A 23,518-nucleotide genomic window follows, 5' to 3' on the forward strand; every position below is an offset into this window, starting at 1 on the left:
CTTTAACTTTACACTTACAAACTGTAGCACACAAATAAGCACATTTAATTAAAAAAAATGTTATTATGGTCTTACCTTTACTTATAAGTGCGGGAACAGTGGTGTTCGTGATGGAGGAGTTGTGAATGAATGAAATATGAAATCCGTGCTGCAGTCTGCAGGTGTACCTAATGTTGTGTCCCTGCGGTCGTTCGCGGCTCCTCCAGCGCGAGCATTGTTGTTTTTGCACTTTTTGGCTTCTTGTTAAGTGACTTTTTTTGGGTGGATTCGGTCTTGCACGTGGAGGGTTTGGGTGTGGGATTTGGTTGGTGTGGCGCTCCCGTCGGGCGGTGCATTCTGCGGCGGAGATGCTTGGCACCAGGAGGCGGGGTTATGAGACGAGCCTCTCACAGTGCGTCTTCGCAGCAGAGTTTTATGATCGCTCAGCACAAGAAATACGTTACACACATACAGTTGTTGACAAAATACACTGTACATTATATACCTCAGCTAACTAAACTATGGAAATGTATAATATAATTCATATAGCAATACGGTCTCACTGCACAGCAGGCCAGCAGTTAGCCGAGTCATTGCGCACAATCCATGTTGAGGCACAACGCGGTGACGTGCCTCAACTGGCTACTGATCACCGCACCATCTCTTCTCAGTATTTGAACGGCAAATGTGAAAATAAAAATAAAAATAGTCTAAAACTGGTGAAGTTAAATGGAAAATAACTTTAGTATAATCACTGGATACATATAACAATTTAATTATTTTTTTTTTCTTTTTACTTTTTTTTTTCTTTCCATGATGGCAGGTGAGGCCGTGCCTCCCCTGCCTCTAGTGACTGCACGCCACTGGTATCTTTCTATCTATCTATCTATCTATCCATCTATCTATCTATCTATCTATCTATCTATCTATCTATCTATCTATCTATCTATCTATCTATCTATCTATCTATCTATCTATCTATCTATCTATCTATCTGGGGCGGTATAGCTCGGTTGGTAGAGCGGCCGTGCCAGCAACTTGAGGGTTGCAGGTTCGATCCCCGCTTCCGCCATCCTAGTCACTGCCGTTGTGTCCTTGGGCAAGACACTTTACCCACCTGCTCCCAGTGCCACCCACACTGGTTTGAATGTAACTTATATATTGGGTTTCACTATGTAAAGCGCTTTGAGTCACTTGAGAAAAAGCGCTATATAAATGTAATTCACTTCACTTCACACTTCACTTCACTATCTATCTATCTATATATATATATATATATATATATATATATATATATATATATATATATATATATATATATATATATATATACACTACCGTTCAAAAGTTTGGGGTCACATTAAAATGTCCTTATTTTTCAATGAAGATAACTTTAAACTAGTCTTAACTTTAAAGAAGTACACTCTATACATTGCTAATGTGGTAAATGACTATTCTAGCTGCAAATGTCTGGTTTTTGGTGCAATATCTACATAGGTGTATAGAGGCCCATTTCCAGCAACTATCACTCCAGTGTTCTAATGGTACAATGTGTTTGCTCATTGGCTCAGAAGGCTAATTGATGATTAGAAAACCCTTGTGCAATCATGTTCACACATCTGAAAACAGTTTAGCTCGTTACAGAAGCTACAAAACTGACCTTCCTTTGAGCAGATTGAGTTTCTGGAGCATCACATTTGTGGGGTCAATTAAACGCTCAAAATGGCCAGAAAAAGACAACTTTCATCTGAAACTCGACAGTCTATTCTTGTTCTTAGTAATGAAGGCTATTCCACAAAATTGTTTGGGTGACCCCAAACTTTTGAACGGTAGTGTATATATATACACTACAGGCCAAAAATTTGGACACACCTTTTCATTCAATGCGTTTTCTTTATTTTCATGACTATTTACATTGTATATTGTCACTGAAGGCATCAAAACTATGAATGAACACAAGTGGAGTTATGTACTTAACAAAAAAAGGTGAAATAACTGAAAACATGTTTTATAATATAGTTTCTTCAAACTATCCACCCTTTGCTCTGATTATTGCTTTGCACACTCTTGGCATTCTCTCTATGAGCTTCAAGAGGTAGTCACCTGAAATGGTTTTCACTTCACAGGTGTGCTTGAAGCTCATCGAGAGAATGCCAAGCGAGCAGGGTTTTTAACCTTTTTGACCTCGGGGCCCAGAGACGTCGTATTGGGGGGAAAGGTGATGACAATTCTGAGGGACCACAGCCCCGTGGGGCCCACACACAGCCCCCTGGAGACCACACACAGCCTCCTGGGGCCCACACACAGCCCCCAGTAGCTTCTATGACAAAATGATTATGCATAAACTGAACTAACAAATATATTCATACGAATGAATTTGAATATAAAAAAGCCACAAGTCACACAATATTCTAATTTTAATCATTTTAATAATGGCCCCTTCTAAAAAAATTTTTGGTCAACAAATTTCACACCAACGTTCCATCTAAGTACCGTGGGGAGACTCCGGACCTGGCTCCTCCTCCGTCTGACCAGGTTCTGCAGCTGGCCCAACAAAGACTTGTATCAGCTGCCGTTCCCGAGCTTCACTTCACTTGTTACCCTCAAGGCAGGCCAACTTAGTCTGGTGGATCTTCGAGTTCTTGTAGACCTTGCCATCTATACAGGTGCACTCATAATCTGTTGTCCATTTGCTTGGGTCATTACCAGTAATTCCGTCCGGTTGGACTCATCCTCCCCCAGTTTTTGTTAATTGTAAAAAAGGAAACAAATTGAATGTATTACGGCATTGTTAAGAACACTGTAAAACAAGAAAATTGAAATGGCAATGAATTGGGTATAGAGGCCCACACCGATGTTCTTTCAGGGAGCCCAGAATTGCTAGCAACGGCCATGCAAGCATCTTTCGCTTTTTCTTTGACTTTTTTGTGTATTTTCCTGTGATGTTACCACAGAAGGTTACCAGTGATGGTAAATAGAAAAAGCATGAACATTGAAATAAAGAAATGTAACTTTTTTGCGACATATTAAAAGCAGTACATAATTTTTTTCACCTCGTTGGCTGCTCTGTGCACTGTTGCCTGCTAAGATGTCACATGCAGCTATCGCCATCACATGTACACAACCCTCAGTGGAAACTCAAGCCAAACCAAGTATTACAATTCAAAACTGCACTAAACCGTACCAAGACCTTACAGTGATGACTTGTGTTTGTTTTTGTCCTGCAGTGCCGAGGAACAACGTGATCATGCAGCAGCTGAAGAAGAAAAATGTCAAGATTCTGTCTGAGAAAGTCCTGCTGCTCCTCAATAGAGGAGGTGATATATTTGATTAACTCCCTTACTCACTAAATCACATCACTACATTGTTCACTACGATACATTGCTGCATTGTTTATTACATCACATCACTATAATGTTTATTACTACATTTTTTACCGCATTACATCACTACATTTTTCACAACACTACACAACTGTATTTTATCACGTCACTACATTATTAGCTTCATCACTACCTGACATCACTACGTTTTTCACTACATGACATCATGTCATTGTTCACTTAACCACTACATAACATCAATACATTGTTCACTACATTACATTGCTTACTACATTACACCTCTACATTGCTTACTACATTTTGTTTGCCTCATCACTACATTGTTCACTTCATCAGTACATGACATCAATACATTGTTCACAACATTACACCACTACATTGCTGACCTCATTACATCACTACATTGTTCACTTCATCACTACTTGACATCACTGCATTGTTTACTACATTGCATCACTACATTGTTCCCCACATTACTTCACTACATTGTTTGCTTCATCACTACATTACATCACTACATTGTTCCATCACTACTTGACATCACTACATTGTTTACTACATTACATCACTACATTATTGCACTATGCTGTTTGTTTCAGCACTGCATGACATCACTACATTCTTTACTACATCGCATCACTACATTGTTCACCTCATTACTTCACTACATTGTTTGCTTCGTCACTACATTACATCACTACATTGTTCCATCACTACTTGACGTCACTACATTGTTTACTACATTACATCACTACATGTTCACTACATTATTTCACTATGTTTTTGCTTCATCACTACATGACATCACTACATTGTTAACTCCATGACATCACTACATTGTTCACTTCATCACTACATGACATGACTACATTGTTCACTACATTACACCACTACATTGCTTACTAAATTACATCACTACATTGTATACCACATTGTTCAGTGTATGACAACATTACATTGTTCACTAAGTTACACCTCTACATTGCTTATTACATTACGTTGCTACATTGTTCACTTCATCACTACTTGACATCACAACATAGTTTACTACATTACATCACTACATTGTCCACTACATTGTTCACTACATTACACCACTACATTGCTTGCTTCATCACTAAATGACATGACTACATTGTTCACTTCATCACTACTTGACATCACAACATAGTTTACTACATTACATCACTACATTGTCCACTACATTGTTCACTACATTACACCACTACATTGCTTGCTTCATCACTAAATGACATGACTACATTGTTCACTTCATCACTACATTCTTCACTACATTAAATCACTACACTGTTCACCACATGGTTCACTGCATGTCAACGCTACAATTTTTAACTACATTGCACCACTGAAGTTACCGGTAATTTGATTATATTTATATAGCACTTAAACCATTATCTAAGTTACATTTAAACAAGTGAGGGTGGCACTGGGAGCAGGTGGGTAAAGTGTCTTGCCCAAGGGCACAAGGGCAGTGGCTAGGATGGCGGAAGCGGGGATCGAACCTGGAACCCTGAAGTTGCTCTACCAACCGAGCCACGCCGCCCCACTACATTGCTTACATGACACCACTACATTGTTCACTTCATCACTACATGACATCACTCCATTGTTCACTATATTATCCTACTACATTACATCACTACATTGTCCACTACATTACATCACTACACTGTTCACCGCATGACATCACTGCATAGTTCAGTAACACTGCATGTTATCCTGTGCAGATGACCCAGTATGCATGTTCAAACACATGCCACCCGCCCCGCACTCGGTGCTGAAATTCCTGCAGGACGTCTTCGCTATTCGAGAGACGGCCAACATCTTCTACCGCACGGACATGATGGTGATGATTGACATCGCCGTGAGGCAGATCTCTGATCTTTCACCTGGAGATAAAGTAAGTTTTTTTTGGTTTTGGTTAGTGATGAAGCCTAATGCCACTTCCAGGCTACTTACTACTCATACCGATAAATGAAAGATTTAATCAGATTGACTTTTACATGGATGGGAGTCTTTTGAAATGCTAGTTATTAATTTAACACTAATGTTTAATAACTTAAACTGAAGTTGAGTAGAGCCATGAGATTTCTCCCGACCAATCAGTGAAGAAAGGTGATGATCAAAGGAAATAATAATTTAAAATATATTTACTGTAATTAAGAAAAAAGTCTTAGAATATGCTGCAGTATATATATTTTTAAAAAGTTGTCAAACTCTGAGTGATACATTCAGGGTTGTAACCCAGCAACAGTAACAACTTAGCAAGTAATATACATAAAACAATAAGGAAGACAAGTTTCTTACTTGGGTTACTTATTTTTTAGATAATTGTGTAAATAAAATGTAATTTGTCATTAAAGCAAACGTAGCTTCAGTATTTTTCTGTAATTGTTATGAATTATTTTAGTGTGCAAGTTTCTAAAACTTTTTATTTGACCCCATTGGGGGAGATCTTGCGTGCAAAATATGAATGCAAAGTGTAATAAACACCTACAATATGATAATATTATCACTAATATTATCACATTATTTATCCACTTCCTTGCACTTGGCTGGTCTCCAATTTATTTATTTATTTATTTCTGCTAAATTTTTAAAAAACAATTTTTTTTTAAACTTTTTTTTCCATTAGAAAACATACACTTGTTTAATACTTTCTCTTTCCACAGTGTTGTGCAGCCATAAAGCCAATATTTCCTGAAGTATCCCCCATTTCCTTACTTTATTCTCACTATCTGTGTTCACAGCTGCGGATGGAGTATCTCTCCCTCATGCACTCCATCATGGGCTCAACCGATTACTTCGAGCACCAGCACCGGCTCTCCGACTTGCAGGGGGCGTTGCAGGGTATTCTCAGGGAGGAAGACGACCCTGGCGAAGATGAAGGGACTGCTACAGCGAAACAGATGGATAAGCTAATTGTACAGCAGATTTACAAAGAGTTCCCGCAGATGAACCAAGTCTAACCATAGCAGTATCACACGCACGCTTATACACTTACACATTCACTTACACACAATAGTCCACTGCAGGGAGGCACAGTGTAGAAAATAATGCCCTTTTGGATGCTGAGTGCCATTCACTCAAAGTATGCTGATAGATGCAATTACTACTAATGCCAGTGTTTCCTAGGACGCGTAGTCCACTGCTGCAGTATGCATGCGGTGTGGGGGAATTCTTACAGATTTGACCATTTCGAATGATGACTATTATTTTTGAATGATGTGTTGTGCTTGCTTGAGTGTTGAGAAAATGCACAAAATGTCAGTGAGGTTTAGTCTTAGCTGTAATATAGAATCGGCCAAAACAAAAAGCTGTTTGACAGTGATTTGTTCGCAATAATGAGCCCTAATAGTTGCTTTTTTGTTACTTAAAGGTCCCATATCATGCCATTTTTAATTTTGAATAAGTATCAGAGGTGCCACAATAGTGTCTTGGAATTGTGTTGTCCTAAATCTAGCCTAAATGCTAAGATTCAGACATTTAACAGTGCTGTGTGTGTGTAGCTTTAATGCTAATGAGCTATGTTTATCCACGCCAACTCGCTTAGAAGTGCTATACTGCTCTTTATCCACTTTTGTCCAGCATAGTAGATACCAAACATTACATCCAACGTAACATTAAGGAGTGTGAAAGGAGGACACAAACATTAGTAACACTAACATAGCTATGTGAGCTACATGCTAACATTATGCTCACATTTTAACAGCGAGGTCATGCTAGGTTATCATATTTGCCGTAGAAAAACAACATAATCAAAAAATGTTGTTTGTAGCTGATTGATGGATGGTTGGCATTTTAAGATGTGTAGCGAAGCCTTTTTTTGCGTTCCTAAATAGGATCTAGTATTTTGCATAATATGGGACTTTGAAAGTAACATAAATTAACCAAAAATGCACATAACCTTTTGCAATAGTGCCATGTAATGACTATAAGAGTAATGTGAGCCACTGAGAGCATTATTTTCCTTAAAGAAATTATTTTTATATTCTTTTAAAACTGACTTTACCCTGCCTAAGGCAGGTCATCCAAGTTTCTGACTGGACTAACTTGTATCATTCATTATTCCTGAAGCTTACAATCAAGCAGAACCAGATTAACATGTTGGCGCATATCATTAAGTTGTGTACTTACTCATACAAAGCTCCTCAAGCATCAGGGTCATATCTTAGGGGCCTAAAGTCCTTGTTTTTCCACATTGCTGCTTTTAAACTCCAATAGAGGTGTGTAACTTCTTCTGACATTCTGTACTTAATATGTGAGCGAACACAGCTGTTATCACCCACTGAAACTCAAGACAACGTTATTAAAGGTTAATATTTTAAAATTTTTACATGATTTATTCACATTGTATCATAATCAGTGGTGTTCTTTTATTTTACAAGTTGACGTTATCTTTTTTTGTGTCTGTGACATGGTTACATTATTTTTATATTGTGGACATAATCCTGCAGTGATATCAGTGTTTTTATTGTGTTCAAAAGTCAACCATTTGTGAGTTTACAGCAAGGGTGAAAGAAGTGAACATGTCCTCTTCCTTGTTTACATAAAACATCATTCAAGAGTAAAACTAATAAAGTTATTTTTAAAAGTGGAAGTTGTTTGTTGTGGCATATTTGACAAATTGACACAGTACAATTAGTATGTGATTATTAACTAATATTAAAAATGTATAAACAGGGGCCAATATTGCAGAAATACTGAAAATTTTCATCATTAATGATTTAGAAATTTTGCCTTTATTTTCTTTATTATGATTCTAATCGGAATAAAACAGAGGACGACGCTTTATTGCAAATATATGTTATTATTTAACAATATAAGACTGTACCAACAAAATACAACATATTATTAAATTATTCAATTTATTACATACAAAAAGTTACAATTGAGAAATATTTAAACAAAACAAAAATATTGATATTTAGATCTATCTGGCCACCGCAACCATATTTAATATTGCCTATGTATTATAACTATTTTAGATCAACCTTTTCAATGATGTAATAGTTTTAACACTCACGGAATCCATGGGCAACAATATAAATATTTGGGCCATGAACTAAAAAAAAACTTCGTCGTATTTTTATTTAAATTCTTAATATGTTTGCAAACCGGATAAAGTTAATTCCTCAACTAAACCGTGTTTAACCCGGAAAACCAACCGTGACGCACCGGACTCACCGGTGTGTGTGACGTGTTGCAGTCAAATGTATCCGGCTCAGTAAGTGGGTGAAAGGTTCAGTGATTAACCGGGACAGTTTCTCCTTCAGCTGCGAACAACCAAGTGAGTTATCTCTCTCATATTTATATTCCGACCATTAATATCTATCGTCACCTTTATTTGTTTCTGTTTGTGTTGTATTCCTCCAAAAGCGTAAGTCCAAAATGTCGAAACAGCCGCAGCCAATCAGTCCCATGAAGAACTTCTTCGCTGGAGGTTTCGGTGGAGTCTGCCTCGTCTTTGCGGGTCACCCTCTCGACACAATTAAAGTAAAATCATATGTGTTTTTGTCTATAATTATTATTTTTTAAATAATGTTTATTATTGCACTGTTGTACATTGTGTCACATTTGAAGGATATCCGGTACAAACAGGAAAACAGCGACTGGACATTAGCAACATGGTTCCCACTTTAAAGGTTATCATGGCTTTTATTTAGCCGAAAAGTCACAATTCTGTGTTTTAATTCGTATTTAAGCTTCATTAAGTACATGGTGTACTTACTGTGAGAATTTAAAATGTTGACAGTGAAAATCCACATATCGGAAATGACCATCACATCATTTATCCACTTCCTTGCACTTGTCTGGTCCATCCATCCATCCATCTTCTTCCGCTTATCTGAGGTCGGGTCGCGGGGGCAGCAGCCTAAGCAGGGAAGCCCAGACTTCCCTCTCCCCAACCACTTCGTCCAGCTCTTCCCAGGGGATCCCGAGGCGTTCCCAGGCCAGCCGAGAGATATAGTCTTCCCAACGTGTCCTGGGTCTTCCGCGTGGCCTCCTACCGGTCGGACGTGCCCTAAACACCTCCCTAGGGAGGTGTTCGGGTAGCATCCTGACCAGATGCCCGAACCACCTCATCTGGTTCCTCTCGATGTGGAGGAGCAGCGGCTTTACTTTGAGCCCCTCCCGGATGGCAGAGCTTCTCACCCCACCACCAGGCGGAGGAAACTCATTTCGGCCGCTTGTACCCGTGATCTTGTCCTTTCGGTCATAACCCAAAGCTCATGACCATAGGTGAGGTTGGGAACATAGATCGACCGGTAAATTGAGAGCTTTGCCTTCCGGCTCAGCTCCTTCTTCACCACAACGGATCGATACAGCGTCCGCATTACTGAAGACGCCGCACCGATCCGCCTGTCGATCTCACGATCCACTCTTCCCTCACTCGTGAACAAGACTCCGAGGTACTTGAACTCCTCCACTTGGGGCAGGGTCTCCTCCGCAACCCGGAGATGGCACTCCACCCTTTTCCGGGCGAGAACCATGGACTCGGACTTGGAGGTGCTGATTCTCATCCCAGTCGCTTCACACTCAGCTGCGAACCGATCCAGTGAGAGCTGAAGATCCTGGCCAGATGAAGCCATCAGGACCACATCATCTGCAAAAAGCAGAGACCTAATCCTGCAGCCACCAAACCAGATCCCCTCAACGCCCTGACTGCGCCTAGAAATTCTGTCCATAAAAGTTATGAACAGAATCGGTACTTGTCTGGTCTCCTTTTTAATTCTGAATTGCGGCCGTTTGAGTTAGTCCCGCCAAGATGGCGATGATTGCTTTTTCAAAAATAGATTTTTAGTTTGAGTAACAATGAAATACAAAACGGATCTCACACGTACAACAATCGCAATGGAATTATGGAAAGTAATGTCATCTGTACAATTCCATCCATCCATTTTCTACCGCTTGTCCCGTTCGGGATTGCGGGGGGTGCTGGAGCCCATCTCAGCTGCATTTGGGCAGAAGGCGGGGTACACCCTGGACAAGTCGCCACCTCATCACAGGGCAAACACAGATAGACAACATTCACACTCACATCCACAATTGTCATGCATTAAAACGGTTGATTATTTGTGGCGGCCCACCACAAAAAAATTAAGACCGCCTCAAGTAGATTTGGCACAACCTGTTCACCCTTGCTCATAAACATATTGAAATGCACCTGGTGTGCCAGAGAATAAGAAGACGTAGCGATAGGGATCAATGTTACCAATGTAGTGACTTTGCAGGTTTTCAAACCTCTCTAGATACTCTTAAAAAAAGAAAAGGAAAAAAAAGAAAGTATTTTGGAGACTGAAACAAAAGCAGTATCGCTGTTGTCAACGAGCAACAGGTGCTGCTACTGTGGGTCGCTCCACTGTCTAAAAATGCCTCATGATGGCAAGCTCAAGTTTGCGTCTTATTTGTAGGTTTAAACACATTTGTTATCCTTTTCATGTTTTTTACTAGCTTTTTGCTCGTGCATCTCAGCCAATTATGCAAACTACAATTATGTCAATTCAGCGTGAAAAGAGAAACTCTTTGCCTTATGTGACATGGCTCTTGAGTTGCGAAATGAAAGTTTTACAATGTGTTGTATTTACGTCAATTACATTGTAGAAATAAGGCCATTGCTTTCATATCAATTAGTGTATCAAACGTATTTAAAAGTGAAGCAATGTTCCAGAAAAAAGTGGGGATGGGAGATTTTGTAAAAGTGATGATTGAGGGTATTTAGGGCGCATCGCTGCATACTCACCGTTTGATGTTTTAAATACAACATTTGAGTATGACAGCCCAATTACTCCTCACTGGAACACAGTGATGCAGTCAAAATGCTGTGTGGAAGTGTGCGCAGAAGTGAAACACAGCCTTCCCCATGTCGCTGCTGCACTTTGACCCACTTTATCATGAGGGCATTCTAGCTCAATGCAGACCTGTTTTTCATTCTACTTATTGATCATCCTATACCAGGCCAATTCAACTGGCGGTCTGCTTTTCATTTGGCCCGCCGAACATCGCCCAAAACAGCGAGATGTGTCACAATGAAGCAGCAGTGGCGTGAGTAGAAGAAGACTACTCATTCAACCCTGAAAAAAAATCTAAATAAATAGCAAAACTCTGACGTTTAACAACAACGACACAACAAATTATGATTGTTCTGTCCCGAGCAAGTGCTCGAGTAATTGTTTTTTGGCTGACTTTTGAAGCGATGGACACATTGATCCAGACAAGCAGCAACAATGGTAGAAATCCTAGCGTGTAAGCTTCATCACAAAACTCGGTCAAACATTTGTAAGTAGATATAATTTGTGTATAAATATTTTTAGTTTGTTTTGTATTGAAATTGCTGACATGGTGATGTCTTTTGTGTTCGTGGTTATGTTGGTATTTGTCTGAGAGCAAATGCATACCAAACCTCGTTTAATACATGTAGCGCTAAATTTGACCAGTAGAGGGCGACAACGCTACACCTTAGGTTTAACTCTGGTAAGTCACATACATTGTGTGCAATGTTTGGTGTGTGAATGTTGTGTAATTTCTATATGTGTAAACATTTGTAGTTCATTGTGTGGGTATATTAACACGAAACCTTCTATTTGATTTATGCAAAATACACAATGGACAATATTTATGTAAAATACACAACGGATGTTATGTATACGTTATTTATATATTTTCAGTCTTACAAACCTAAATGAAGGAATGAGTGTAAAGAAATAAAATTGAGGAAGGAAAACAATGCAAAAGAAGGAACATCAATCCTCAACAAAACTGCCAGAGATTCTGTTTGTTAATGCTTTTAACTGTGCACGCGCTGGAAACGATTAGCGAGAGCAGAATAATGAATTTATTGACAGTGCAGTGTGAAAGCCCAAGTGTTTACTTTGCAATTAAGTAAACGCAGTCTCAGCGGAATATAACCTGCGTAGGCTCTTTTTGACGAAACATCCACATTTCAATGTCCGTTCCCTGAGCCCTTGGGCTCTTGAAACTGCGGCCCTTGTCATTATGTAGTTGAATAGCCCTGTGCTATACCACTGCTAGTTGATGTATGCATTACATTTTCAGTCATGGTGTTTATAATGGTGGTGGTGATAGTGTACAACCGTGCTGCATTTAAGTCCATTACAGTCGCAACATCAACCACAGCCACAATCATACACATACTGCACTGTTGTTTATGAAAAAAGCAGTACATCTGTTTTAAGGTTTTAGCTTTTTTTAACTTCATGCAAATGTCTTCACGCAGGTGCGTTTACAGACTCAAGCAAAGCCCAAACCAGGAGAGAGTCTGATGTATGCTGGGACCATTGATTGTTTTAAAAAGACTTTAGCCAAAGAGGTGAGCATTCCGAATACCGTAACTACCACTACTACTACTACTGCTGCATTTCCTCATATAGTGGCAATGGGTTGTTTATTTTCTCAACTGCAGGGAATATCAGGTTTCTGTGGTTCTCAAACTGCTACTACTTGTGGCCTGCAGTTCGTTTTCTATTGGTCAGTGGCACGTTGTAGAAATAAAATAAAAAACAACATAGATGGTGAAAATATTTTTTTTAAATGGCTAATGACACAATGTGAAAAAGTTGAAATGTTAATACAGTGGTGCCTCAACTTAAAAGTGCCCCAATTTAAGAGTGTTTTGAGATAAAGGCTGTCTCTTTGCTTATTGTTATGCTGCAAGCAAAAGCAGGGTCGGAAGCCAAAATTGGAGTTGCCCGCACCCCCGCTATTAGTTGGCAAAGCAAATAGCACAGTGAAAGCCGTAAGATCCGCCACATTATTAGGTCTTATTTGTTAGCATTAACTTATATGAACATAACTCTGTTTTTCTAAACAGGGTGAGGAAAAAGGACAGTTTTGAGAAAAACAGGAAGATATTCATTGAATTAGAGAAATACATCTTCAAAAACATGATCAATTGTGTAGCCAACTTGGCGAAGCAATTCGAGTGTAGCACTGCTAGCCTGCACCAAAGTGAAGCAGGAAGAGTCGAACGCCAGCCAAGTATATAAAAATAATATCTAAAGGGTGGACATTTATCCATTAAATTAAAGAAACGCTGCTAAAGGTGTGTTTGACGGAAAAGCAGCTGAAAGGAGAGAGCTTCCACTCTCCAAGGTAGATGCTGTACATTATTATTACATTACTTCATAAAGCTACTGTACCTTTTAGTAGTACACTCTATTGTATTGTTTTTAATACAATATTTCCTATTTATAAGTTAGTTTTTCTTTTAAAAGGGCATGTTATATGTTCAAATTGTGGCGTTTTCGGCTGGCCAAACACTGATTAAATATATTTCAATTAATATCAATGGGCTTCTTTGACTTGAGATGCAAGTGTTTTGAGTTAAGAGCTCCGTCACAGAACCAAATGAGCTTGTAAGCTGATGTACTATTGTACTAATGCATAGTAACAAACATATCGCAACTTTAAAAAATAATACTTTTCACACTATAATAGCCGCCTTGAATGTCACTTTTTTAAAATTTTTAAACATATGAATATTTATATATTTTTACCATTTTTAAGGTAGTTAAATGTTTTACTTGGTGGAATAAACAAAGTGTCTACGTGAGGTAAGGCCACTAGTTATTCCACTGTTTAAGGAAATGCAGGTTTCATTCTTCACTGACAGTGACTCCTCATTTACCCCTACCCCTGCCCCTTTTTGCAGGGAGTGAAGGGGCTCTACAAAGGCATGGCAGCGCCCGTCATCGGAGTCACGCCCATGTTTGCCGTGTGTTTCTTTGGATTCGGTTTGGGCAAGAAGCTGCAGCAAAAAAGCCCTGAGGATATTCTCACGTAGGTCATAGGTAGAGGTGGGACTCTTTGGGCAACCCGCAATTTGATTCAAATTCTTGGGGTGACTATTCGATTCAACACGGTTCTCATAATGTATAGTAAATCAATTATAATAAAACCTTTTCAAAACAGGGACAGGTTACAAAAGCTCCTCTTAGTGACTGACATATGACTTATATGCGAATTGTTGAATTAAAAGTATTTTTTTAGCTTTAGAACAATTAGGATAGAAATAGAGAAAAGAAGACAAAAAAAACAATACCAAAAAAGAAGGAAAACCAAGTAAGTATAAAATTAACAGTATCAATAATAATAATAATATAATAATCTAAAAACATATATTTTTTAAATACACTTATTATTTTTTTAATTCTCAAATTAGGGAGCAATTTAGAATCAGAATAAATAATAATCGTAATTTGCATGTGAATCTTTTTTTAGCAGCTCTGGTCATAAGTCTTTCTTTTTTGTTTTAAGCCCCGCTGCACATTGGTCAGACAAAGGCGTACATTGATTGTCAATATATTGGCCAACTTTAATGGGGAACTGTACAGTTTTTCGTTCACAAACATTATAAAAGACATGACGACGGATGTATTTGTGTTTTAAATGCATTCTAAATAGTAAATAAATGCGATCAAAGGTCCGCTCTATTTTGCCTATAAAGACCTTAAAAAAACATCCAAACACCTCCATTAAAGCAGCACTTAGCAACTTTTCAACCTTCATAAAATATTTTGATAACTTTTTGGATGATACATCGACTTAGTTGAATGACACCTCTGTCATGGCCTGAGGGGGTCTGTATCGCTTTCACTGGCACTTAGCAACTTTGAGGAGGGTGGCAGGAACACTGGCACACAAAAAACTATAAATGTGCTGACTTGCTTTACGGCATACGTCACTCTCCCTTTCGTTAAAGAAATGGAAGTTGATACGAACGCCTGCGGGCCGCAAGAAAACTAAAAGAATAAGAAGAACGCCTGTGTGCAATTACCGGTACTCCTATTCATTGCCGAAGCTCCAAAACAACCCAAGGAACAAACATTTTTGTCTAAGGAGACTAAAAAAGGACAACTGCCTTGGCTCTGTTCCTGCTAAACTAGTAGGTACCTTTTAATGTTCAAATCAAAAATGATTACACACTACTTCTTCGAAAGTACTCTCCCGCCGGTCTTTCTTTGCTTTAGACCCGCATCCGCCCTGATACATTGTTGGCATTAGCGTCATGTTTGTAGCTCAATTCAAGATTATTTCTGGATAGTGTCTGCTATTTAACATCAGAATAGCCATTAGAAACGTAATATTTCTGCCAATATTACAGCAGATATCATGTCAGTTTGATGCTATAATCGCTAGTCCTCATGGGAAATGTGGCCCACCTTCTGCCAAACACTACCACTTTGGTCCACTGTAACCGCCAAAATAAACCAAAACTGAAAGTTCTTAAGTAGGCTTAAAAGTTTTGTATACATAATGTAAGGATATATGTAATGTAGTAACGGGCACATTTATAATTACATTTAATTCTTACGTATTTTGCTCACTCGGCGCATTAATTTAAAAAACGCATCACGTTTGCTTTTTTTTTTCCTACAACTTCACTGATTACTCCTCATTGCATGGAGACTTTATGAGAGCCAATGAAACATAAAACATCACTGACTGTGATCTGCTGTCATTAGGATGCAGACTACTAGGATGTTCATATATTTCCATTTAGATGAAGATTGACTCATAATCCTTCTGAAGAAAAGAGGGGTGGACCCAAACGTCTTGTCGCGTCGTTCTCGCCACTTACGGGTCTAAATTGGCTGTCAAAGTGTACCACCATGTCTGAATACATTGTTGTCCTTCTACTATCCAGGTACAAGGCATGATGTATGATGTAGAATAAAGTTTGATAAGCAAGGAAACAAGGAAGTATCTTGTCAATATTGGCACACAAGTTTGTGATCACGGCGCTGCTATAAATAGTTTGTCTGCGTTAACACTTAAAACGATATCACTAATGCTTGGTTAAGATTCAAGTCACTAAATGTAAATGGAGTATTGTTGGTGGTTTTTGGATGGTTATTTGTTTGGTTTTATGGGCATCCCATTGGTTCCGCTGTAAGCAGACTTTTATTTACGTTTATTTACGAGTTAGAATGCAAAAAAATACATCCGTTGTCATGTTTTTTATAATGATTGTGAACGAAAATTCCAAAAAAGTGCAATTCCCCTTTAAGGCCTTATTTATGAGTATTATTTTTTAAACCTGTGATTCCCTTCATTGACTCACATTGTAACCACATATTTTTCACACTAACAAAATATGGCTAGTAAATCTTAGTCAGCCTTTACCTTTTTAAAATACTCGGAAACAGGTTTTCAATGTGTTTTCTTAATGACACAACGAATAAAAAGATCATGATAAATACAAATATTAGGTTAGGTGGTTCAGATGTGTTTGACATGATTTAATGGTGGCGCATGTCTGAACACATATTTATTGGACTTTGAGCCATTTAAGGAGCTAGGGACAATAAGTGTAGTTTTTTATTTTTTTTTAACCAAACACTGTGAGTAATGTATAATATTAAGAGTAATACTTCTATATGTGCTAACTCCAGGTATCCACAACTGTTTGCTGCTGGCATGTTGTCTGGCATCTTCACCACAGCCATCATGACTCCTGGAGAGCGCATTAAATGCCTCCTACAGGTTAGGGGATCTTAACCCACCTCCTCCTTCAGCTCTTTAAGATGATGTGTTTTTTGTGCTGGCAGATCCAGGCATCATCAGGAGAGGTGAAGTATGCCGGGCCAATGGACTGTGTCAAACAGCTGTACAGAGAGTCTGGCATTAGAGGAATCTACAAAGGCACTGCACTCACTCTCATGAGAGGTGCCTCTTTTGACCCCATCCCTCAAATAACATCGCCGCAATGACAAATTACATTAGTGCTGCTTAAAAAGATGTGATAAAAGAAACCGTATACTTGCTAGACACACAGTATTGGGAATGTTTTTTTATTGGTTTCAAACAAACTGAAATCACACATTCACACCTACACAATTAAACATGTCCGAAAAATAGTAAGTTCATTTACGGTGTTTGACAGGTTACAGTTTTGATAATGAGGGGTACTAGAATGTAAAAATAAAGAATGTAACAATAATAAAATAATGCCAGCGAAGGCCATTTATTTATGCTAATGCTAAAATTAACCCAGTGTCAGCCAATTTAAACTAAGCTGTCTGAAAAAATATCCACCTGTTAACTTTGTGTCGTATGTAACAAAGCAAATTAGTGTGCTGTTAATTGGTTCCTGGCCTGAGCATACTAAATGAATTTCCATATATAATTTCATTATAAATAAAATATTTTCATAGCTAGAGCATAGAAAAACTGTTTACGGCCCCATAAATACAGTTTTTAACATTATGAGAGCTCTCTAGACATGTAATAACACCCACATAGGCACCTCTACACTTTTCGAATCCAATGTAGTAATGCCGCCTGAGCCAATCAGTGGCCACAAGACTAAAAATTGCACTTTGATTGGTTTGGTCTCATCTGGTGGCCAATACTACTTTAATGTTGATATTTTAGTCCATTTAGCCATGTATGCTTGGAAATTCTTAATTTATGCCCAAAATACATAGAATATGCTTAATAAAAATACATATGCGTGATGTGGCAAGGGACAACTGTACTATTTATTAATATAACAATGAATAACAAATTATTTTTTGTTTACAAATGTGCAGAGAACCAATAATAATTGAGCCGTGGGCCAAAATTGTCTTCCGGGCTACAATTCCGACACCTGGCTTTTGTTTTGATAAAACATAGGGGGGAAATATTTGTAATAAAAAAGTGTTAAGAATTTTTTTTTATAAATACATATAAATATAATACAATTGGTATTATAAAAAATATGAACAAATCTATGAATTATTTAATTTACACAATTTAAATACAAAATAATTATATATTAATACTTCATAAATATTAAACAAATTGTGCCTTTCCAAAGATGATAATGAGCAGTTGGGTGTTTGTGTGCTGTGCAGATGTTCCAGCAAGCGGCATGTACTTCACGTCATACGAGTGGCTCAAGAACCTTCTCACCCCTGCAGGAAAAAGGTTAGGAACACAAATGTCCCTGTTTGAAATCTATAGAAGCTAAAGAAAAAGCTTTTGTCTCTCTCACAGTCACAATGAACTCAGCGTTCCCAGCGTGCTTTTCGCCGGAGGAATGGCCGGAATCTTCAACTGGGCTGTGGCCATTCCAGCCGACGTGCTTAAGTCTCGCTTTCAAACAGGTATTTAGTTTGTCCATCAATTTAAAAAAAAAATTCTTCAAATCTATCAAGGCGGGTGTTGCTTGGATTTCAATAACGTCACGTCCGGCTCATTGAATATGCGCGGTGGTCAAGCAGCGTCTGTTCCAGGGCTGTAGCACAGAACAATTTTAGTAGCAATACTAAATGTCTCAAATATCACCATTTCATTATCAACACTGAACATATACATGTGCACTCATACATATAACCATATGCCATCATAAGGCCTACTGTCATGCTCAATTAAACACAGAGAACATCCCTAAACTGTGCTCTCATTGTCGCTAACACGAGAGTAAGGCTGGGCGATATGGATCTAAACTCATATTCCAACATAGTTTGGCCCATAAACTAACCCATACATGGAAATATCCGTCGACGTAACTAAATATATCCACCATGCCTTGATTTTAAATTTTCAGGACTGATGGGGATCCCAAATACATAAAAACAGGTACCAACAAGTAAGAAAAGTAGGTTTTGCATAATAGGATCCCAAGGTGTTTTCAGATAATAAAAAAGTAAAAGGCTTGAAAATAATATAAGAAAAGTCTAATATAATCTCCAATCTTCTTTAAAAAAACATGGCTATGCTCAATTCTTCAGCTAACAAAAACACAAAAGTACAAAATGTCAAAAAGTGCTCTGGTTTAGGAGGATATGTTAAACGTCAGCAGCAACATGAAAATAATTTATCTTTAACAACGGTGTTTTTATAGGTAAACATTATTATAGGACATACACACACAGATTTGAGCCAGGAACACCAAACTGCCAACTGTTTCATGATGCTTTGTGACTGTCTGTGTTCTGAAAATTACTTTTAAAATGTCATTAATTATAGTCTCTACAACATCAAGGTCGAGCCGAGGTCAATGGTCAAATCAACACTACTTTTCCCAGCTTTTCAAGGATAGTCATTCTGGGGAAATACTGAATTATAGTGTAGCGGCAAGAACCGTAATAGTTTTAAACATTACTGGGGTAAAATGACAAATGAGTACTTTCCCTCCCAACTCCCTACTGGTCACAGTTTTAACAAAGTTCCAATTGTCTGGCAATATTGCAAAAACCTTTTCGGTTTAAAATGTTCCACACAAAAAAAATACAATTTAACTAAATACAACTTTTTAAAAAATGTCTCCACAACACAGTCAAGTTATTTTTCTTTTCATCTCTGCTGTAACATCTTTTTTTTTCCTGAAAAAATCTTTGTGAAGGTTTGCTGGGAACATCTGGCAGAGTGTCCTGTCAGAGAGAGTTTCAATTCCCACCTCCGGAAGAACTTTGAACATGTCACGAGGGAGGTGCTGGACATTGAGTCCGAATGGACCATGTTCCGCGCCTCTATTGTCCAGGCGGCTGATTGGAGCTGTGGCCGCAAGGTAGTTAGTGCCTGTCGTGGCGGTAATCCTAGAACCCGTTGGTGGACACCGGCGGTGAGGGATGCCGTCGAGCTGAAGAAGGAGTCCTACCGGGTTCTTTTGGCTCATAGGACTCCTGAGGCAGCGGACAGGTACCGACAGGCCAAGCGGTGTGCGGCTTCAGCGGTCGCGGAGGCAAAAACTTGGACATGGGAGGAGTTCGGGGAGGCCATGGAAACCGACTTCCGGACGGCTTCGAAGCGATTCTGGACCACCATCCGCCGCCTCAGGAAGGGGAAGCAGTGCACTATCAACACCGTGTATGGTGAGGATGGTGTTCTGCTGACCTCGACTGCGGATGTTGTGGATCGGTGGAGGGAATACTTCGAAGACCTCCTCAATCCCACCAACACGTCTTCCTATGAGGAAGCAGTGCCTGGGGAATCTGTGGTGGGCTCTCCTATTTCTGGGGCTGAGGTTGCTGAGGTAGTTAAAAAGCTCCTCGGTGGCAAGGCCCCGGGGGTAGATGAGATCCGCCCGGAGTTCCTTAAGGCTCTGGATGCTGTGGGGCTGTCATGGTTGACAAGACTCTGCAGCATCGCGTGGACATCGGGGGCGGTACCTCTGGATTGGCACACCGGGGTGGTGGTTCCTCTCCTTAAGAAGGGGAACCGGAGGGTGTGTACTAACTATCGTGGGATCACACTCCTCAGCCTTCCCGGTAAGGTCTATTCGGGTGTACTGGAGAGGAGGCTACGCCGGATAGTCGAACCTCGGATTCAGGAGGAACAGCGTGGTTTTCGTCCTGGTCGTGGAACTGTGGACCAGCTCTATACTCTCGGCAGGGTCCTTGAGGGTGCATGGGAGTTTGCCCAACCAGTCTACATGTGTTTTGTGGACTTGGAGAAGGCATTTGACCGTGTCCCTCGGGAAGTCCTGTGGGGAGTGCTCAGAGAGTATGGGGTATCGGACTGTCTGATTGTGGCGGTCCGCTCCCTGTATGATCAGTGCCAGAGCTTGGTCCGCATTGCCGGCAGTAAGTCGGACACGTTTCCAGTGAGGGTTGGACTCCGCTGGCTGCCCTTTGTCACCGATTCTGTTTATAACTTTTATGGACAGAATTTCTCGGCGCAGTCAGGGCGTTGAGGGGATCTGGTTTGGTGGCTGCAGGATTAGGTCTCTGCTTTTTGCGGATGATGTGGTCCTGATGGCTTCATCTGGCCAGGATCTTCAGCTCTCACTGGATCGGTTCGCAGCTGAGTGTGAAGCGATTGGCATGAGAATCAGCACCTCCAAGTCCGAGTCCATGGTTCTCGCCCGGAAAAGGGTGGAGTGCCATCTCCAGGTTGCGGAGGAGACCCTGCCCCAGGTGGAGGAGTTCAAGTATCTCGGAGTCTTGTTCACGAGTGAGGGAAGAGTGGATCGTGAGATCGACAGGCGGATCGGTGCGGCGTCTTCAGTAATGCGGACGCTGTATCGATCCGTTGTGGTGAAGAAGGAGCTGAGCCGGAAGGCAAAGCTCTCAATTTACCGGTCGATCTACGTTCCCATCCTCACCTATGGTCATGAGCTTTGAGTTATGACCGAAAGGACAAGATCACGGGTACAAGCGGCCGAAATGAGTTTCCTCCGCCGGGTGGCGGGGCTCTCCCTTAGAGATAGGGTGAGAAGCTCTGTCATCCGGGGAGAGCTCAAAGTAAAGCCGCTGCTCCTCCACATGGAGAGGAGCCAGATGAGGTGGTTCGGGCATCTGGTCAGGATGCCACCCGAACGCCTCCCTAGGGAGGTGTTTAGGGCACGTCCGACCGGTAGGAGGCCACGGGGAAGACCCAGGACACGTTGGGAAGACTATGTCTCCCGCCTGGCCTGGGAACGCCTCGGGATCCCCCGGGAAGAGCTGGACGAAGTGGCTGGGGAGAGGGAAGTCTGGGCTTCCCTGCTTAGGCTGCTGCCCCCGCGACCCGACCTCGGATAAGCGGAAGAAGATGGATGGATGCAATCTTTGGGAAATATATAAAACACTATTGTTTTTTAATGACATCATAGTATCATTATTAATCAATTACCATTCATATAATGACTGATGTAATCCTTACTTGCGGATTTTAAATTATAATTCATAAACAAATGAGTCAGACTCAAACTGGTCCAAAACTCAAACCTACGGCACGCTAGCTCACTATCATACACACTCATGTGTAATAATTTTTTCATGTGACTGTTGGTATCACAAGTAATTAATGACAGCCGCTGCCTTCCATAATAAAAGTAATCAGAACCACACAAAATAGAAAGATTAGAAATATTCCAACAAGAAAAGTAGCACGCACTCAGTCCAAGGGAGCAGAGTCGAAAAATGTATGAATTTGCAGTGATTACTTCGTCAAATGTTTGACATACTTTAAATGTTTATTTCCCATTTAAGTATTATCTTGATATTATTTGTATTTCCTAAAATGCATTTTTGCTACGAGTGTTTCGTAAAGCACCAACTCAGCGAGTCTAAATAAAAGAAAGCAAATGTGAGCAAAACCTAAAAGAGTTAAGCTTTTATCAAAGTTAGCAATCAGAAATGAAGCTTTCAGCACACACAAAATGTTGACATTTATATTTATATTTTGATAAAGACGGGAAAAACATGCATACTCCTAAACGGCCCGTGCAACAAACATGGCTGTAGATGCGAAGTTAAATCACGAAATGCAACTTACCCGAGGAAAAATTACGCATATTTATCTGGGAGAGTCTTGATACCAATTTCCTTGATCCAGTCACACACAATGAAGTTGTAGACGTCCATGTTTCTCCGTGTTTTCATCAGTTTTGTCGTGTAAAATGGTGTCTGCTGTGCCAGATAGTTCCACATGTCTGGGAACTCGACCGACAGATAATCCTTGATATCACTAGACAAATCTTTTTTTGATAAAGTACAGGGCTCTATTCCTTTGCATAGTTAGATTTTTTGCTTGTAATTGCTTTTTGCAGGAAGATCTAGCTCGGCCTCTTGTGTACTCAGATAGTTTGCGCGATGCTTGCTGTACAACAGCCGTCTCGACTTGGTTGACCACCATTGGTTTTCACTTCCGGGAAGAAGTTACGTGTCGGAATACAAGCAATTATCACGTTCATGGACCTAGAGTACGCCCTTAAGTAAAGTCCTCTGCAACATACTGTAGCTGAGGTGTGTCAAAGGTGAACATGTTTCCTTTTCACAAGGCAACAATGAAGTTGCAGTCCAAGATGCAACATTGTAAAAAATGAATCTAATGTCAACTGTTTGTTTGTACACAGCTGCAGAGGGAAAGTATCCTAACGGTTTTCGTGATGTTCTGCGTGAGCTGATCAGAGAGGAGGGCGTGGGCTCTTTGTACAAAGGCTTCACTGCCGTCATGCTCAGAGCTTTTCCTGCAAACGCAGTGAGTGCTACCCTACCCCTCACGCATTTTCATATTTACAACTTCACCCTTTTTTCTTGTTGCGGGTTGTTTTTAAAGCACACAAACCTTTGTGTGTCCACTTGTCTTCAGGCCTGCTTCTTGGGATTCGAACTAGCGATGAAATTCCTCAACTGGCTGGCGCCCAACATGTGATGAAAACTTGATGAAAGAGCATTATTTACAAGATATGTCATTTAAAACATTTCCTCATATACTTGATTGTGTCTTTTGGAGGAAAG

General features: G+C 39.9%; 2 protein-coding genes across 4 annotated transcripts in view; both read left to right on the top strand.

The window, feature by feature from the left end:
* LOC133653583 (NCK-interacting protein with SH3 domain-like) overlaps nucleotides 1-7,938 on the top strand; it is a 43,036-nt gene extending 35,098 nt beyond the window's left edge. Inside the window, exons 11-13 of one of the 2 annotated variants that reach the window (XM_062053015.1) lie at nucleotides 3,207-3,296; nucleotides 5,072-5,244; nucleotides 6,095-7,938. In XM_062053015.1, coding sequence (XP_061908999.1) covers nucleotides 3,207-3,296; nucleotides 5,072-5,244; nucleotides 6,095-6,313 — 482 coding nt within the window. In that variant the 3' untranslated portion in view covers nucleotides 6,314-7,938. Of the gene's footprint in view, nucleotides 1-3,206; nucleotides 3,297-5,071; nucleotides 5,245-6,094 lie in introns of those variants that run through there. The other variant, XR_009826751.1, reaches the window with a different exon arrangement.
* Nucleotides 7,939-8,500: 562 nt separating this feature from the next.
* slc25a20 (solute carrier family 25 member 20) lies at nucleotides 8,501-23,518 on the top strand. 2 transcript variants are annotated; one of them, XM_062053107.1, is made up of 10 exons: nucleotides 8,501-8,634; nucleotides 8,724-8,840; nucleotides 12,583-12,675; nucleotides 14,017-14,144; nucleotides 16,760-16,850; nucleotides 16,916-17,033; nucleotides 18,206-18,278; nucleotides 18,348-18,457; nucleotides 23,134-23,258; nucleotides 23,370-23,518. In XM_062053107.1, exons 2-10 carry the CDS (start codon nucleotides 8,736-8,738, stop codon nucleotides 23,430-23,432), a joined length of 906 nt encoding a protein of 301 aa, XP_061909091.1. In that variant the 5' UTR covers nucleotides 8,501-8,634; nucleotides 8,724-8,735; the 3' UTR covers nucleotides 23,433-23,518. The 2 variants fall into 2 exon arrangements, with proteins under 2 accessions (XP_061909091.1, XP_061909098.1); XM_062053114.1 differs by having other exon boundaries at nucleotides 8,506-8,634; nucleotides 8,710-8,840.

The sequence above is a fragment of the Entelurus aequoreus genome, linkage group LG01 (assembly GCF_033978785.1).
Source record: "Entelurus aequoreus isolate RoL-2023_Sb linkage group LG01, RoL_Eaeq_v1.1, whole genome shotgun sequence".
NCBI lineage: Eukaryota > Metazoa > Chordata > Actinopteri > Syngnathiformes > Syngnathidae > Entelurus > Entelurus aequoreus.

Bases quoted from the DNA above. Each gene is read 5' to 3' on its own strand.
- slc25a20 (XM_062053107.1), top strand. From the start codon at position 8,736: ATGTCGAAACAGCCGCAGCCAATCAGTCCCATGAAGAACTTCTTCGCT. The intron at 12,676-14,016 runs GTGAGCATTCCG...CCCTTTTTGCAG, and splicing joins AAAAGACTTTAGCCAAAGAG to GGAGTGAAGGGGCTCTACAA. The intron at 14,145-16,759 runs GTAGGTCATAGG...TGCTAACTCCAG, and splicing joins AGCCCTGAGGATATTCTCAC to GTATCCACAACTGTTTGCTG.